The sequence below is a fragment of the Ranitomeya imitator genome, chromosome 5, assembly GCF_032444005.1.
Source record: "Ranitomeya imitator isolate aRanImi1 chromosome 5, aRanImi1.pri, whole genome shotgun sequence".
NCBI lineage: Eukaryota > Metazoa > Chordata > Amphibia > Anura > Dendrobatidae > Ranitomeya > Ranitomeya imitator.
In genome coordinates this window covers 350269480-350289317 of record NC_091286.1, presented here as the reverse complement: position 1 = coordinate 350289317, position 19838 = coordinate 350269480, and the positions used below count along the sequence as shown (strand labels likewise).

The following is a 19838-nucleotide window of genomic DNA, read 5'->3' as shown; positions in this document are numbered from 1 at the left end:
AAGAAAAACGACGCTTCAACTCTTGAAAAGCTTCCACCGCAGCAGAAGACCAATTGACCACATCAGCACCTTTCTTGGTCAAATCGGTCAATGGTTTAGCAATACTAGAAAAATTGCAGATGAAGCGACGATAAAAATTAGCAAAGCCCAGGAACTTTTGCAGACTTTTCAGAGATGTCGGCTGAGTCCAATTATGGATGGCTTGGACCTTAACAGGGTCCATCTCGATAGTAGAAGGGGAAAAGATGAACCCCAAAAATGAAACCTTCTGAACACCAAAGAGACACTTTGATCCCTTCACAAACAAAGAATTAGCACGCAGGACCTGAAACACCGTTCTGACCTGCTTCACATGAGACTCCCAATCATCCGAGAAGATCAAAATGTCATCCAAGTACACAATCAGGAATTTATCCAGGTACTCTCGGAAGATGTCATGCATAAAGGACTGAAACACTGATGGAGCATTGGCAAGTCCGAACGGCATTACTAGATACTCAAAATGGCCCTCGGGCGTATTAAATGCAGTTTTCCACTCATCGCCTCGCTTAATACGCACAAGATTATACGCACCACGAAGATCTATCTTGGTGAACCAACTAGCCCCCTTAATCCGAGCAAACAAATCAGATAACAATGGCAAGGGGTACTGAAATTTAACCGTGATCTTATTTAGAAGGCGGTAATCTATACAAGGTCTCAGTGAACCATCCTTCTTGGCTACAAAAAAGAACCCTGCTCCTAATGGCGACGATGACGGGCGAATATGCCCCTTCTCCAAAGACTCCTTCACATAACTCCGCATAGCGGCGTGCTCAGGCACAGATAAATTAAACAGTCGACCTTTTGGGAATTTACTACCAGGAATCAAATCGATAGCACAATCACAATCCCTATGCGGAGGTAGGGTATCGGACTTGGGCTCATCAAATAAATCCCGGTAATCAGACAAGAACTCAGGAACCTCAGAAGGGGTGGATGACGAAATAGTCAGAAATGGGACATCACCATGTACCCCCTGACAACCCCAGCTGGACACAGACATGGATTTCCAATCTAATACTGGATTATGGACTTGTAGCCATGGCAACCCCAACACGACCACATCATGCAGATTATGCAACACCAGAAAGCGAATAACCTCCTGATGTGCAGGAGCCATGCATATGGTCAGCTGGGTCCAGTACTGAGGCTTATTCTTGGCCAAAGGCGTAGCATCAATTCCTCTCAATGGAATAGGACACTGCAAGGGCTCCAAGAAAAACCCACAGCGCCTAGCATACTCCAAGTCCATCAAATTCAGGGCAGCGCCTGAATCCACAAATGCCATGACAGAATATGATGACAAAGAGCAGATCAAGGTAACAGACAGAAGAAATTTTGACTGTACCGTACCAATGGTGGCAGACCTAGCGAACCGCTTAGTGCGCTTAGGACAATCAGAGATAGCATGAAGTGGAATCACCACAGTAGAAACACAGCCCATTCAGACGTCTGTGTTCTTGCCGTTCAACTCTGGTCAAAGTCCTATCGCACTGCATAGGCTCAGGTTTAAGCTCAGGTAATACCGCCAAATGGTGCACAGATTTACGCTCGCGCAAGCGTCGACCGATCTGAATGGCCAAAGACATAGACTCATTCAGACCAGCAGGCATAGGAAATCCCACCATGACATCCTTAAGGGCTTCAGAGAGACCTTTTCTGAAAATAGCTGCGAGCGCACCTTCATTCCATTGAGTGAGTACGGACCACTTTCTAAATTTCTGACAATATACCTCTGTTTCATCCTGACCCTGACACAGAGCCAGCAAATTCTTCTCTGCCTGATTCACAGAATTAGGCTCATCGTACAACAATCCAAGCGCCAGGAAAAATGCATCGATATTACTTAATGCAGGATCTCCTGACGCAAGAGAAAATGCCCAGTCCTGAGGGTCGCCACGCAAAAAAGAAATAACGATCCTAACTTGTTGAACTAGGTCACCAGAGGAGCGAGGTTTCAAAGCCAGAAATAGTTTACAATTATTTTTGAAACTCAGAAATTTAGTTCTATCTCCAAAAAACAAATCAGGAATAGGAATTCTCGGTTCTAACATAGAATTCTGAACCACAAAGTCTTGAATACTTTGTACTCTTGCCGTGAGCTGATCCACACATGAAGACAGACCTTTAATGTCCATCGCTACACCTGTGTCCTGAACCACCCAAATGTCTAGGCGAAAAAAAAGGCAAAACACAGTGCAGAGAAAAAAAAATGGTCTCAGAACTTCTTTTTTCCCTGTATTGAGAATCATTAGTACTTTTGGCCTCCAGTACTGTTATGAAAGGTAATTCAGTACCACAATGGACATAGAAGTCAGAGCACATACAGTGACCTGGCAATAACCCAAAAAACAAGAACGAGCTCTGAGACGTGGGAACTCTGTTGACCGCAATCCCTAATCCTCTCCAACCACACTAAAGGCAGCCGTGGATTGCGCCTAACGCTCCCTATGCAACTCGGCACGGCCTGAGAAACTAGCTAGCCTGAAGATAGAAAATAAGCCTACCTTGCCTCAGAGAAATACCCCAAAGGAAAAGGCAGCCCCCACATATAATGACTGTGAGTTAAGATGAAAAGACAAACGTAGAGATGAAATAGATTTAGCAAAGTGAGGCCCAACTTTCTGAACAGAGCGAGGATAGGAAAGGTAACTTTGCGGTCAACACAAAACCCTACAAACAACCACGCAAAGGGGGCAAAAAGACCCTCCGTACCGAACTAACGACACGGAGGTACACCCTCTGCGTCCCAGAGCTTCCAGCAAGCAGTAAAAAACAAATTGACAAGCTGGACAGAAAAAAACAGCAAACAAATAGCAAAGAGTAACTTAGCTATGCAGAGCAGCAGGCCACAGGAATGATCCAGGAGGAAACGGGTCCAATACTAGAACATTGACTGGAGGCCAGGATCAAAGCACTAGGTGGAGTTAAATAGAGCAGCACCTAACGACTTCACCACATCACCTGAGGAAGGAAACTCAGAAGCTGCAGTACCACTTTCCTCCACCAACGGAAGCTCACAGAGAGAACCAGCCAAAGTACCACTTGTGACCACAGGAGGGAGCTCTGCCACAGAATTCACAACAGTTAGGGTTGACATTAGGGTTGTTTTGGGGTTAGGGTTGTGATTATCGTTAGGGTTGTGATTAGGATTATGGATCGGGTTGGGATTAGGGTTGGGGGTGTGTTGGGGTTAGGGTTGGAGTTAGAATTGGGGGTTTCCACTGTTTAGGTACATCTGAGGGTCTCCAAACACGACAGCCAATTTTGCGCTCAAAAAGTCAAATCGTGCTCCCTCCCTTCTAAGCTCTGCGCACAAACAGTGGGTTACCCCCACATATGGGGCATCAGCGTACTTGGGATAAATTGGACAACAACTTTTGGGGTCCAATTTCTCCTGTTACCCTTGTGAAAATAAAAACTTGGGGGCTAAAAAATCTTTTTTGTGGAAAAAAAAAAATATTTTCACGACTCTGCATTATAAACTTCTGTGAAGCACTTGGGCATTCAAAGTTCTCACCACACATCTAGATAAGTTCCATGGGGGGTCTAGTTTCCAAAATGGGGTCACTTGTGGGGGGTTTCTCCTGTTTAGGCACATCAGGGGCTCTCTAAATGCGACATGGTGTCCGATCTCAATTCCTGCCAATTCTACATTGAAAAAATAAAACGGCACTCCTTCTCTTCCAAGGTCTGCGGTGCGCCCAAACAGTAGTTTATCCCCACATATGGGGTATTGACGTACTCAGGAGAAATTGCACAATAACTTTTGTGGTCTAATTTCTCCTGTTACCCTTGTGAAAATAAAAATTTGTGGGCAAAAATATCATTTTTGTAGAAAAAAATGTGATTTTTTATTTTCACGGCTCTACGTTATAAACTTCTGTGAAACACCTGGGGGTTTAAAGTGCTCACCACATATCTAGATAAGTTCCTTAAGGGGTATAGTTTCCAAAATGGTGTCACTTGTGGGGGGTTTGTACTGTTTAGGCACATCAGGGGCTCTCCAAACACGACATGGCGTCCGATCTCAATTCCAGCCAATTCTACTTTGAAAAAGAAAAACGACACTCCTTCTCTTCCAAGCTCTGCGGTGCGCCCAAACAGTGGTTTACCTCCACATATGGGGTATTAACGTACTCAGGAGAAATTGCAAAACAACTTTTGTGGTCTAGTTTCTCCTGTTACACTTGTGAAAATAAAAATTTGGGGGCAGAAAAAAATGCTATTTTTTATTTTCACGGCTCTACGTTATAAACTTCTGTGAAGCACCTGGGGGTTTAGAGTGCTCACCACACATCTAGATAAGTTCCTTAAGGGGTCTAGTTTCCAAAATGGTGTCACTTGTGGGGGGTTTCCACTGTTTAGGCACATCAGGGGCTCTCTAAACGTGACATGGCATCCAATCTCAATTCCAGCCAATTCTGCATTGAAAAAGTAAAACAGCGCTCCTTCACTTCCAAGCTCTGCGGTGTGCCGAAACATTTGTTTACCCCCACATATGTGGTATCGGCGTATTCAGGAGAAATTGCACAACAAAATTTATGGTTTAATTTCTGTTTTTACACTTGTGAAAATAAAAAAAAATGGTTCTGAAGTAAAATGTTTGCAAAAAAAGTTAAATGTTCATTTTTTCCTTCCACATTGTTTTAGTTCCTGTGAAGCACATAAAGGGTTAATAAACTTTTTGAATGTGGTTTTCAGAACCTTGAAGGGTGCAGTTTTTAGAGTGATGTCACACTTGGGTATTTTCTATCATATAGACCCCTCAAAATGACTTCAAATGTGATGTGGTCCCTAAAAAGAAATGGTGTTGTAAACATGAGAAATTGCTGGTCAACTTTTAACCCTTATAACTCCCTAACAAAAAAAATGTTGTTTCCAAAATTGTGCTGATGTAAAGTAGACATGTGGGAAATGTTATTTATTAACTATTTTTTGTGACATATCTCTCTGATTTAAGGGCAGAAAAATACAAAGTTTGAAAATTGCAAAATTTTTAAAATTTTTGCCATATTTCTGTTTATTTCATAAATAATCGCAAGTAATATCGAAGAAATGTTACCACTAACATGAAGTACAATATGTCACGAAAAAACAATCTCAGAATCCGTGGCATCCGTTAAAGCATTCCAGAGTTATAACCTCATAAATTGACAGTGGTCAGAATTGTAAAAATTGGCTCGGTCATTAAGTACCAAATTGGCTCTGTCACTAAGGGGTTAAAAACTGTATTTTGTGTTTACTTGTGTTAACTTTGTCTAATATTTAAATTTGTTTGGTGATCTGAAACTTTTAAGTGTGACAAATATGCAAAAGAATAGGAATCAGGAAGGGGGCAAACACTTTTTCACACAACTGTATACCAGGAAGGAGTCCAGGATGGGGAACATTGCATAAGGGGAGAGGTGGCAACTCATATGTCCTTTATCAGATTTAAAAAGCTAAAAGGACCCATACATCTGACCAACATGGTGTACGTTGGGTGGCAGGTCCAAATTTTTCACTAGTTATGCCACTGTCTACTACATATACACACAGCTCTGCCAGGCATAACATATAATTTAAAAAAAATTGGTATCTTAATGAAATGTGTGAGGCATATCTCAGGATAATGTCCCAACATATACCCAGAATATACACAAAAACAAGGTATAAACAGCATAAAGCCTACATATTCACACCTAATGAATAATCGTTGGGTAAAATTAAACAATGCATGATAGTTTTAGCAAACCAATAATTCAATGAAATGATTTTTTACCAGATGATTATTCCTTCAACATTTGTTTAACCATCAGCCAATTTTTTTCCAATGTGAAGGCTGCAGATGTTATGGAATATTTATACACATATATTGTAGACATTTTTAATTTACTGTCTTGTTTCTGTCTCCTTGTTTACCTGACATAGGTGATGCACTGGTGTAGTAAAGTAGACAAATCATGCGTTGAAAGACTTGTCCGATGTCAAAATCCCCCATACTTGGTTGCTCAGGTAAGAATGTACAAATAAGCAAGAAAAACAATATTTTAAAACATATTTTAATTTACTGTTGAATGTGTTATTGGTGCCACAACTGGTACATAGATAAAAAAAAGATCTAGGTTGTATTTCACATACAGTGATACATGTGTCTTCTGGCCTCTTCTCTGGTCTAGATTTTGGAAATGGCGTTGGTCATGATCAGTTTTCTCCCCAAAGCGGAAAACATGAATGAACTCAAAAAAATGTCTTCTTCTGTAAATGAGAAATCAGAAAGTAGAGCGAGTACCAGACTTCAGCCCTCTCCTGTAGGCAAGCCGACTGCATTAAAGAGAGGTGAGAAACGCTGCCCATTTTTTTAAAGATAGTGTGATAGTTATTCTGATATATCTACAATTCTTTAGAATACTGTCAGACAAGCTGTTTAGTGCAGCAATTTATGTAAGTAGGCTGTGATATATATGTATATTAAAAGCAATTTTTTTCTGTGCAAAAATGTTAGGTATGAGAGAATCTACTGATAAGGTTGACAGAGCAAGATGGAAGAACATACAATATCAAATTGGGGAGACTAGTAAATTTGTTGAAATGATACATCAGTAAGTGTGCATGAAAAACCAGTGCATGCAATATTATTGCTATAATCACATATATCAATCATGTATAGCCTTGCCCATTTCCAACAAGGGGCAAACACTGAAAGCAAAGAGCTCCTGTGTGAGGCATGTGTCTACGCCCACCCACTTGTACACATACACATTTATATTCACTTTAGGTAAACATATACTGTATACACACACATAACAAATGAGCACATTCTAATACAATGTGCATGAATTTAGATATTACATACTCCCATACATAGTACACACATGCACACCTTCCTTCAGTTTCCTGCTTCAGTGGAGTAGACTCTACAGGGAAATCTGACAGTAAACATGGTAAGATGGCAGAGCACACATAGCAGCATCCTCAATAAGAAACAACACACAATGTACAATATAGCAGGACTGATCAGTTTCCCCGCGGCGCCCTACAGGCAGCGGCGATACGACAACCGGTCATAAAATTAGGCCTTCTGACTTTGCTATTGCATCTTGTTTATTGTGATCTTTTTATAAAACTAGGATTGCTAGGCTTGAAGATGGGCTTCCAGACCAAACAGTAAAAGATGTTGAAGCCTACCTTGGCAAAGCTAAAGAAGGGACCCATGGTGTGACTGGTGAAGGCTCCTTGTTGGAAAATGCTGCTCCAAGTAAGTATAGTTGATGTAGAAACATGTTACTGTAGTCTTGCTTTTGGAAAAGTGATAGTCTCAAGATATTGGAGAAATTGATCCATGGGAAGGGGCATGTACTATTACCACATAACAAATTTACTATATGATGTGCCAGAAAACTGGTATACTTTTTAGCTGGGTTCACGGCTGACCTAGATTTCATGTTTTGGAGCACGGTCACCCCAGAAATGTGCCAGATTTATACAGTAGAGAGGCGTGCATGTGTTAATAAATTTGGTCCCCCTTACTTCAGTGGGCTAAAGGTTCAAGACTGGTAAATGAAGCACCAGTATAGGTAAATTCTCCCTATTATGTTCTTTTTGCACAGATTGAAAACTATAATGTTGAGATATTAAAAATCATAAATAAAACTTGAAAATTAAGTGTTTCAAAAAACCCAAAAAGTTAAAACATGTTTTCATGTAGATCATACTAAGAAAATATACATATTCACTACAGGTCATACAGCTGTTACTAATATGTCATCAAATACGTTATAGGCTCTCAGTTTTGAACAGCTTTAGGATTGTATTTTGTCAGTAGACAAATACAAAAAGTACAAGTTTGCATAAACATATTTATCTTGTTATGTTGTCCATTATCCATTTTTAATCATTACCCATTACGTAACGTTGAAAACACATTGAAAATTAAGTAAACATACACAGTGGGGGAAATAAGTATTTGATCTCTTGCTGATTTTGTAAGTTTGCACACTGACAAAGACATGAACAGTCTATAATTTTAATGGTTGGTTAATTTTAACATTGAGAGATAGAATGTCAAAAATAAAATCCATAAAATAACACTGTATAAATTACATAAATTTATATGCATTTTGCAGTGAGAAATAAGTATTTGATCCCCTACCAACCATTAAAATGAACTCGTTACCTGCATTAAAGACAGTTGTCTTACATGGTCACCTTTATAAAAGGCTCCTGTCCACCGACTCAATTATCATTATTTTATGTTTTGCCGCTTTTACACAATAAAAACAATTTTATTAAAAAAAAGAATTGTTTTTGCATTGCTTTATTCCGAGAGCTATAGCTTTTTTTATTTTTCTGCTGTTGGAGTTGTATGGCAGCTTGTTTTTTTGTGGGACAAGATGATGTTTTCATAAATACCATTTTTATTTACATTTACTTTTTTGATCACATTGTATTCCACTTTTTTCAGTGGCATGATGAAAAAGCATCTTTTTGCCATATATTTAATTAATTTTGTTTTTATGGTGTTCAATGAAGGTGTTAATTAGTGTGACAGTTTTATAGATCGGGTCGTTCCGGATGCTGCAATACCACATATGTGTCCTTTAGAGCAGGGGTCCCCAACTCCAGTCCTCAAGGCCCACCAACATGTCATGTTTTCAGGATTTCCTTAGTCTTGCCCAGGTAATAATTGCATCACCTGTGCAATGCAGAGGAAATCCTGAAAACATGACCTGTTGGTGGGCCTTGAGTACTGGAGTTGGGGACCCCTGCTTTAGAGGTTAATTTTTGGTTTTACATAAATATATATACTTATTGATATGTTTTTTTCGTTCTTTATTTTGTGATTTAAAAAAAAAAATGTTAAACATGTTTTAAAACTTTTATTTTACCTTGTCCCAGCATGTGACATCAATTTTACCTGTCCTGATTGCTGATCTAATACTTTGCAATACTTTTTCATTGTAGGGTATCAGTTCAGTATATCGCACACAGGCAGGAGGTGTGTCAGCACCTGCTCCCAGCAGAAGCTTACAGGCCACCGTATCTTGGTCACCTCGCTGCCATATTTCAGCCTGTGGTCACGATTGAGACCATTGCCAGTCGCAGGCCCGGATTTAGGGGTGGGCCCTAGGGGCCCGGGCCTGGGCCACCCACCAAGCGGGGGCCTCCCACCAATATAGGGATAAATATCTCAAAACATGTAAAATACACGTCTCTTTGCTGTGAACCATTTCTAATGATAAGGAACATTTAACAATAGAGAAACTATTGAAAGTGTAGGGACCTGGCTACGGTCCTACATCTCAGTGGCTGGCGCAGAGTGGCAGAGTCATGGCACCTGACCTATGTCAGCATCCACTGACCTGGCTAGCCTAGCCAGACTTCCTTACCCTCCCTGTACCTAATGCTTAGCTTATGGCATGCGGCAGCCTTCCCCGATCCCAACAGAAGCTTCTAGGCGCTACCTATTCAGCTATATGATCGCTCCCTTGGGTTGATCAAATGAGAGTTTGTTCAGCTACCTACGAGGAAGGAGGCGGATCAACAATGTCGGCTCGAGAAGAGCACGGCAGCACAGCAATAGCCTCTGATATATACAGCCCAACAGCAGCTTCTAATATATACAGGTCCTTCTCAAAAAATTAGCATATAGTGTTAAATTTCATTATTTACCATAATGTAATGATTACAATTAAACTTTCATATATTATAGATTCATTATCCACCAACTGAAATTTGTCAGGTCTTTTATTGTTTTAATACTGATGATTTTGGCATACAACTCCTGATAACCCAAAAACCTGTCTCAATAAATTAGCATATTTCACCCATCCAATCAAATAAAAGTGTTTTTTAATAACAAACAAAAAAACCATCAAATAATAATGTTCAGTTATGCACTCAATACTTGGTCGGGAATCCTTTGGCAGAAATGACTGCTTCAATGCGGCGTGGCATGGAGGCAATCAGCCTGTGACACTGCTGAGATGTTATGGAGGCCCAGGATGCTTCAATAGGGGCCTTAAGCTCATCCAGAGTGTTGGGTCTTGCGTCTCTCAACTTTCTCTTCACAATATCCCACAGATTCTCTATGTGGTTCAGGTCAAGAGAGTTGGCAGGCCAATTGAGCACAGTAATACCATGGTCAGTAAACCATTTACCAGTGGTTTTGGCACTGTGAGCAGGTGCCAGGTCGTGCTGAAAAATGAAATCTTCATCTCCATAAAGCATTTCAGCCGATGGAAGCATGAAGTGCTCCAAAATCTCCTGATAGCTAGCTGCATTGACCCTGCCCTTGATGAAACACAGTGGACCAACACCAGCAGCTGACATGGCACCCCACACCATCACTGACTGTGGGTACTTGACACTGGACTTCAGGCATTTTGGCATTTCCTTCTCCCCAGTCTTCCTCCAGACTCTGGCACCTTGATTTCCGAATGACATGCAAAATTTGCTTTCATCAGAAAAAAGTACTTGGGACCACTTAGCAACAGTCCAGTGCTGCTTCTCTGTAGCCCAGGTCAGGCGCCTCTGCCGCTGTTTATGGTTCAAAAGTGGCTTTACCTGGGGAATGCGGCACCTGTAGCCCATTTCCTGCACACGCCTGTGCACGGTGGCTCTGGATGTTTCCACACCAGACTCAGTCCACTGCTTCCTCAGGTTCCCCAAGGTCTGGAATCGGTCCTTCTCCACAATCTTCCTCAGGGTCCGGTCTCCTCTTCTCGTTGTACAGCGTTTTCTGCCACATTGTTTCCTTCCAACAGACTTACCATTGAGGTGCCTTGATACAGCACTCTGGGAACAGCCTATTTGTTGAGAAATTTCTTTCTGGGTCTTACCCTCTTGCTTGAGGGTGTCAATGATGGCCTTCTTGACATCTGTCAGGTCGCTAGTCTTACCCATGATGGGGGTTTTGAGTAATGAACCAGGCAGGGAGTTTATAAAAGCCTCAGGTATCTTTTGCATGTGTTTAGAGTTAATTAGTTGATTCAGAAGATTAGGGTAATAGGTCGTTTAGAGAACCTTTTCTTGATATGCTAATTTATTGAGACAGGTTTTTTGGGTTATCAGGAGTTGTATGCCAAAATCATCAGTATTAAAACAATAAAAGACCTGACAAATTTCAGTTGGTGGATAATGAATCTATAATATATGAAAGTTTAATTGTAATCATTACATTATGGTAAATAATGAAATTTAACACTATATGCTAATTTTTTGAGAAGGACCTGTACAGCCCAGCAGCAGCCCCTCATATATATATATATATATATATATATATATAATTGTCTAAGGGTTTTTCCGTCTGTCTGTCTGTCCTGGAAATCCCGGCTCTCTGATTGGTCGAGGCCGCCAGGCCTCGACCAATCAGCAACGGGCACAGCGACGATGATGTCATAAAGGACGTAGACATCTCACGTTTCTGATTCAGCGACGGGCACAGTATCGACGTAGATGTCATAATGGTTGCCATGGCGACGATGTCATAAAGGTTGCCTCGACCAATCAGCGACGGGCACAGTTTGCCGCGAATTCTGGAATCATCATTGTCCATATACTACGGGGACATGCATATTCTAGAATACCCGATGCGTTATATATATACAGCTCAGCAGAAGCCCCTCATATACTGTATATACAGCCCAGCAGAAGCCTCTCATATATATATATATATATATATATATATATATATATATACACAGCCGAGCAGAAGCCCCTCATATATATACAGCCCAGCAGAAGCCCCTCATATATATATATATATATATATATATACAGCTCAGCGGAAGCCCCTTGTATATATACAGCCCAGCAGAAGCCCCTCATATATATACAGCCCAGCAGAAGCCACTCATACATATACAGCCCAGCAGAAGCCTCTGACATATAGAGCCCAGCAGCAGTCTTTGATATAGACAGCCCAAACTTCTACAATATACATACATATGTACATATTTTAATCTTTAACACCTTTTCAGGACTTCAAGGACTGACAAGGTAAGATATACTGCGTGAATTGGACTTTAGTGACATCATTAGTAATTTTGCAGAACGAAAATCAAGGAAAGTGCCTGGATTGTAAAAAATGAATGATTTTACTTGAATTACTCTGCATAAATGATTTTTGTAAATAAACTTGCGTTCGTTTCATTTTGTGTTTTTGCATTACATATTGCAGCACCTTGAAAAATGGGCCTCCCTCCAAAATGGGCCCCGGGCCACCCACCTCTTAAATCCGGCCCTGGCCAGTCGTGTTGTGCAGATAGGAGCAGAGAGGGAGCTCCCTCCCTGTGCTAAGCAGATCAATGCCACTGTCACTATTGATGGCGACATCAGAGGGGGTTAAACAAATGTAATCAATGGGGACACAGATAAGTTCCTATATGTTTTTCTGTAAAATAATATTACAAATGAATATCTTTTTACTGAGTCAAGTTGTTATCGTTTTTTTTTTGACAGCATAAGTCGAGTATATTGTAGAACCATAATGGGGACTATTAGCTCATTATTTAGGATTACTCATGTTCAACATTGTTGCCTCTCACTGCACTTTATCATTTTCAGATGCAACTCCGCAATCCATCACTCCTGCCAAAAAATATTCACACATTGATTCTAAGAAAAATAAAGATGCAAAAGGAGGAGGAATCACTATTGCTACAGCCAGGTACAGCTCCGAGGATGCGGCATCTTTGGTGGCCTTTGTTGTTGCCATTATTGAGTACACAAGACTTTGTATACCCGTAAAGGAATGTCAGAAAAAGTTATCCAACATAGAAAAGGAGAAAGAAGATCTGATATTAAAGGAGGCACAGTCTAGAATGGTGAGTATATGATAACGCGCAAGGTTAGTGAAGAAAACTCTATGTTAGAGCGTTTACACTGAGTAATAGCCATAGATGGAAAGGAAGATTATTTTTGTATCCTGTAGCATTACCATACACTGTTAAAACTGGGACTAGCCCAAATCTTGAAGACCAGCCCATACCTTTATTTTTCTTCTACCAAATATTGCAGTAAGAACTCTTTATTTTAGTCAGTAGTGTGTTTCTGGGTATTTGCAAAATCCAGATTCATCCATCAAACTGTTACTTACTGACACAATTTATTATTCCACAGAACATGGATCAACTTCTCCACTGTCCATTTAGGTTTGTCTTGAGCTGCTCATCTTGTAGCAATGCTACCATTTTTTTTTTGCTTGGAGATTGGTAGCCTAATGTGCATGATTTCATGCCCATGTTTGCAATTGATGTGACTGAAACAGTTGAAAGCAATAATAACGGGGGATGTCTAGATACTTTTGGTCATATAATAATACAGAACGAGATATAAATAGCTAAGATTTTACTAGCGCTCCCACAGACCCCTGTGTCTTCACACTGTTTATTAACCTCTTCACCACCTTGGGGTTCTTGCGCTTTAATTTTTTGCTCCCCTTCTTGTCAGAGACATAACTTTTTTTATTTTTCTGTCAATATGGCAGTCTGGGGGCTTGTTTTTGCGGGACGAGTTGTACTTTTGAACAACACCATTGATCTTACCATATAGTGTATTTTAAAATGGAAAAAACATTCCAAGTGCGGTGAAATTGCAAAAGAAAGTGTAATTACACACAACAGTTTTTTTTTCTTTTTCCATGTTCACTAAATGCTAAAACTGACCTGCCATTATGATTCTTCAGGTCATTACGAGTTTGTAGATGCCAAACATGTCTAGGTTATGTTTTATTTAAAAGGTGAAAAACAAATCCAAAGTTTGTAAACAAAAGAAAAAAAGAAGCATCATTTTCCGAAACTCGTAGCGTCTACATTTCTCCTTTGCCTCATTGGGGGACACAGACCGTGGGTGTATGCTGCTGACACTAAGTGATGCAAAGAAAATTAGCCCCTCCTGTGCAGTGTACACCCTCCTGCTGGCTCTCAGCTAACCAGATCTTGCTTAGTGTCTGTAGGAGGCACACGGACAGGTCTGCTATTCAGACCCAAAACTCTTTATTATTTTATTTTTTACCTTTTACATTTTTGATTTTACTTTCTACAACGAAGGGGCGGTGGATCCTTTCAAGGCTCCGATCTCCCCGAACCATCAACAGGCGAGCATGGAGAGTGTCGCCTCTCCGTATCCTCTCCTGCGACGTGCCACGCCTGAGCTGATTCTTAGGTGCGAAGGGTCCCTTCAAGGGCACCGACCGATCTCGCCGCACCCTGAACGGACGAGCACATGGAGTGTCGCCTCCACGTACCCTCTTCCCCAGCCAGGCCTAATGCCGGACAACAGGCCCTGTCCACCCGGGAGCTGAACTCCGTGGATGTACAGAGGCCCCTCTATTCGGCGTCCGAGCAGCCCCCACTGTCCCACCACTGTTAAAGCGGATGGCACAAGGAGGCGGACAGTCCCTCTCCACCTCCCTAACAAAGGGATGGTGGATTGAGGTCCATCCCTTTACCCTGCACCGTCCACGCTGCAATACCTGACCTGCAGCAGAACAGTTAGAGTGCACACGATTCCTCGGCGCTGAAACCCAGTCATTTGTGGCGGCTCCATGCCAGGACGCGCACCGAAGGTGAGTGGATCCAGTCAGCGATGGGCCTCTGCAGTGGGATATTCACATGCGGACAGGTAGCCTCAGCTTCCCTGTGGCCCACCTCCCTGAGGTAACGCTCCGGCCGGCTGCAAAAATTTAGCCCCCGGCCTCGGCTGATGTGTAGGCTGCATCCCAGAAGCCGCGCCTGCACTATGGCTTGCTAAGGCGGGTCCGCCTACCTTTTCTGTCGCTTCTCCCCTAGCATGGGAACGCTCGCTTCTCTCGATCAACCACCAATGTCCCTTTATTCTACCCCTGGTATTGCTCTCGCCAGCTGCAGAAATTTAGGCCCCGGCTTGGGCCTATTCATGGAAGTCACAGGGGTGATAGTTTTGTGTTGAAGGGGCACATGCAACTGGGTAGAAAGTACTGCTCTCCCCCCTGCATCTTCCCCCTGTGCTTAAAGGCACATGACCAGTATTCCCTAGTCTTAAAGGCACATGACCAGTATACCCTTGTCTTAAAGGCACACGACCAGTATTCCCTAGTCTTAAAGGAACATGATCAGTATTCCTGGACTTAAAGGCACATGACCAGTATTCCCTGGTCTTAACAGCACATGACCAGTATTCCCTGGTCTTAAAGGTGCATGACCAGTGTTCCCTGGTCTTAAAGGTGCATGACCAGTTTTCCCTGGTCTTAAAGGTGCATTACCAATATTCCCTAGTCTTAAAGGCACATGTCCAGTATTTCCTGATCTCAAAGGCACATGAAAAGTATTCTCTGGTCTTAAAGGCACATGACCAGTATTCCCTGGTCTTAAAGGCACATGACCGGTGTTCCCTGGTCTTAAAGGCACATGACCGGTGTTCCCTGGTCTTAAAGGCACATGACCAGTGTTTCCTGATCTTAAAGGCACATGACCAGTATTCCCTAGTCTTAAAGGCACATGACCAGCATTACCTGGTCTTAAAGACACATGACCAGTGCAGCGCCCCAGGGTCCTGGTCGTCACAGTGGTATTGCTTTCCTTTCGGGGAGAGTAATGCTACGTTTGGAGGCAAGAAAGGATAACTGCATCCAGGTATCACAAGCATGCAACACACATTCACACTCCAGGCCACCAGGGAGAGCTCCTGCTCCTATTTATTAGGACACTCCCTACATATATATAACTGGTAGTCTGCAGGGAAAGTAAGTCAGTTACAGACAGGAGTTAGTTTCTGACAGAGCTCCAGACAGGAGTTCTGTAGGAGTCAGTTCCAGACAGTAGTCTGAGGAGGACAGAAGGTTAAAGGAGCTGTGCATGCCCTCAGAGCTGCAGCTCCCAGAAAGAGACATTGAAAGGCAGAATTGTATTGCAGCAAGTGTGAAGGAAGTTGAAGCAAAGGAGAGGATACCAGAAGGGGACCAGCCCCCCGCTCAGACTGCCTCCTTCTGAGGCGCAAAATCCCAGTAGCTGGAACACCGAGGGAGTAAGGACCTATATGCCTTATTTCAGAGACCGGCAGGACAGCTAATTGCAGGTTACCTGTCCGCAGCTACACCCAGGAGGCACGGTGACACCTACAGAGCCTGGTTACCTAAGAGACCCTATAAACAGGCTCAAGTCACCAGTCATATGGGTTTTGTCCTATCCTATACGTGGGACAGAGAGAGCGAAACATCGCATCTGCGAGACCCTTATGTGAAGCCATAGGCAGTAAGGGACTACACCACCGCATTGCAAGGGAAGGCTACTGATTTCCACCTGGACAAGGGAACTCTGCACTTGCCTCCAAACCGGCCGGACTCTGCCTGCCCTGTGATCTGGTGCTCTGGACTGTGGATGCTGAAATCTTCAGTAAAGGTAAAGAGACTGAAACCTTGTGTCCTCGTTCTTCACTGCGCCATTCACCATACCACCATCTACATACTGGGAACCCCTGGGGACATACTTCACCTATGGGAAGATACACCATCTAGCTGCCATAACATCACCCCAGCGGACCCCTTAAAGCAGTGTCGGTCACCGTGACCGAATACCACAGGTGGCGTCATGAACATAAACTTTATCCCTTTAAAGACCTTTCCCTTTTATACTGACGTCCCATGGCCACGGACCGGGTCAGCCACCGTGACATCCCCCTGTGAACCGAAGGACCCGGTACCGAGTACCCCACGGCCCTTGGGGGGCGATCCAACCAGCATTCCCTGGTCTTAATGGCACATGACCAGCATTTCCTGGTCTTAAAGGCTCATGACCAATATTCCCTGTCTTAAAGGCACATGACCAGTCCGAAACCGGTCACCCTAAATGACCTCAGTAGCCCTTTGCCGACGACCCCAGCTTATCCCAGAGTACCTAGTTCCCTGACTGGGCTTCGTCACTGTCGCAACCCATGGCTTCTCTGACCATGAGATTGAATCCCTCTGTGAACCCTCTGTGGCTCAGAGTGCTCACAGGACCAATATAGATGGTCCCTCTCCTTCATGCGAGCCGTCGGCTAGCAAGTGCCGCAAGTATTCTAGAAACGTACAGGCGTCTAGAAAATGGAAGTTTCATTTCCTGATCCCTTATCAATGATTTGCTGAGAACAAGACTCTGAATATGGATTGGGTATTGCCTTGGTTCTGGACTCCCCAGAACTTCAGATAAGGATGGATTCGCCTATTTATATCATCAACCAATCTCTGTAGATTGACGAGGACTTTGGTTCTACTCTAGATCACACAGTGTCCCTCATAAGGAGACCAAACTCCCAGCAGAGCATTTGCCATTCATCCTGACAGGGAGCGTCCGGATAAGCAATTCACTAGACAGAAGCCTCTGCCAGTGCGGTATCCTTTTTTATTATTATATTATTATTATACATTTTTATAGCGCCATTTATTCCATGGCGCTTTACATGTGAATACGAGGCAAATATAGACAAATACATTAAACATGAGCAGATAACAAGGCACACGGGTACATAAGGAGGGAGGACCCTGCCCGCGGGGGCTCACAGTCTGCAGGGGATGGGTGATGAAACACTAGGAGAGGGTAGGGCAGCCAATATGCGAACACGTGGGGTGTCACTTCCACGTATACCTCCCTAGGACGTGGGATGCCATGCCTGGTCTGATTCTTAGGGGCGACGGGTCCTTTTAAAGGGCACTGATCTCCCCACACCATAAATAGACGAGCACACAGAGTGTCGCCTCCTTGTATCGTCTTCTGCAGCCAGGCCTAATGCCGGACAACCAGCCCTGTCCACCCGGTGACCTGAACTCTGTGGATGTACAGAGGCACCCTTTTTGGTGTCCGAACATCCCCCTCTGCATCACCACTATTTAGCAGATGATGCAAGAAGGCGGACGATCCCTCTCCACTTCCCTGCTAAGAGGATGGTGGATTGAGGGTTCATTATTTTAACTCAAAAGAGAGTGGCAATTGCAAGAGACGGCTATTCCTGACCTTCCGGATGCAGCTGCGCATTCTGCCACTTGACAGATTAACCAGGTAGATTCTCCTGTGGTATACTTTCCAGTACCCCTGCCCGATGGGTCATCAATTAAAAATACAACGGACTGTCAGATAGCAAATCTGGTTAGTTTCGTCTTGTGGCCTCAGGTTCAGCCTCGGCTCTACCCTTCCTTAGCCGCCGCATGGGTTGCTACAGCAATGGTCTCCTGGTCGGAGACCATAACTTCCTTGATTCACAACAGTAACCTTCTCCCGAAGACAGTACAAATTTCTTGAGTGGGAGACTAGCTGCTTTACGTCTCTCGGATGCGGCTATTTACGCGGCACTGTCAGCAGCAAATGCCATTACACTCAGAAGGACTTTATACCTCAGAGAATGGAAGCGTACTCTGCATTCAAAAAGCCTCTGACATCACTCCCTTACCAGGGTGATCGGTTATTCGGTGATAGTTGGGCACGTTCCCCAAGCAGGAACAAAGGATCGCATGTTTCCTATAGACCCAACCAGCAGTGGATGAGTTAAACAGGACGGTCTAGATCTAAGGGATTTTGGTTCCAAAAACAGGACCAAAAAGTAAGACCGATCCTGGACCTCAAACTTTTACCAAGCTTGATAAGGTCTCCCTTCTTCGGATGGAGTTCCTCCTCCTCAGCCACTACTTCAATGGAAAAAGGTGGAGTTTCTGGTATCCACCGACATTCGGGATGCTTACCTTCACATTCCTATTTTTTTCCCTCTTCAAAAATTCCTTCGCTTTCCATTCGCCAACAGCATTTTCAAATCACGACCTTGTCCTTCGGCCTTGCTACCGCACCCAGAGGATTTGCAGGGGTTATGGCGGCTGTCATGTTCCTCTTGCACACTAGAGGCATGGTCATCCTGCTCTATCTGTTCGACTTTTTAGCCACTCTTCCAAGACTGCGCTGAGTCGTCTATATATTTTGCAATACCCTTTCTCACCTGGGCTGGCAGCTAATCTTAGATGTCTGTTTTCCTCATTTCCAGCCCAGCAGATATCCTTTTTAAGGATGATCCTGGACACTTCAAGAAGGTTGGTAATTCTCCCTTGAGACAAGGCCGTGGCCTTTCAACAGGGAGCTCACGCACTTGTTCGCCCATCCCTTTATTCCATTCGATTTGCTAGGAGGGTTCAAAGGGAAAATGGTGATGACAATGGAAGCGGGTTCCTTCACTCCTCACATTTTCTGCAGGTCAAACAGGCTTTCAGATGGTTGTCTCTGAGCTCCTTCCTTATCCAGGGGAGATCCTTTCTCCCGATCCAATGGTTATTAGTGACTACTGATGCCAGTCCTCTTCTCCTGATCATTGTTCTGGGGATCCGAACGGTATGGCTAATTCTACAGCAGGTCCACTGCCTTTGGCGGGTCACCCCATCCGAATTCAATCGGACAATGCCACGGCTGTGCCATACGTCAATCATCTAGCAGGTACCCACGGTCAGGCATCATGGTCGAGGTACCTCACATTCTCCGATGGGCCGAGATCTATCATTCAGGAGATCTTGGCACTACAAATCCCAGGAGTAGAACTCTAGATGGCAGACGCCGTCAGGGTCCCGCCTCAAGTAAGTGGGAAATTCACCCGAAGTCTTCCATCAGATCTGCAGACTCCAGACTGAACGCCAATGTACTCTAGTTCATGGTTCGGCCTAGAGATCCAAAAGCCATCGCAGTGCATGCTCTGGTTCTTCCATGGTACCAGTTTCCATAACCCCTCTTCCACTGCTTCAGAGCGCCTTTCGGAAGCAGGAAAGACCGCGAGAGATCCGCTCTGACTACGTCAGGTTTATTTATTTCCGTTTGCGGAACTTTTAT

General features: G+C 43.4%; 1 protein-coding gene across 1 annotated transcript in view; it reads left to right on the top strand.

Moving 5' to 3' along the window:
• Nucleotides 1-19838, top strand: part of LOC138637623 (dynein axonemal heavy chain 5-like) — a 569265-nt gene that overhangs the window by 471450 nt on the left and 77977 nt on the right. The window contains exons 77-81 of the mRNA XM_069726456.1: nt 5956-6039; nt 6204-6363; nt 6530-6626; nt 7155-7282; nt 12592-12851. Of these exons, the coding sequence (XP_069582557.1) occupies nt 5956-6039; nt 6204-6363; nt 6530-6626; nt 7155-7282; nt 12592-12851 (729 nt within the window). The remainder of the gene's footprint in view (nt 1-5955; nt 6040-6203; nt 6364-6529; nt 6627-7154; nt 7283-12591; nt 12852-19838) is intronic.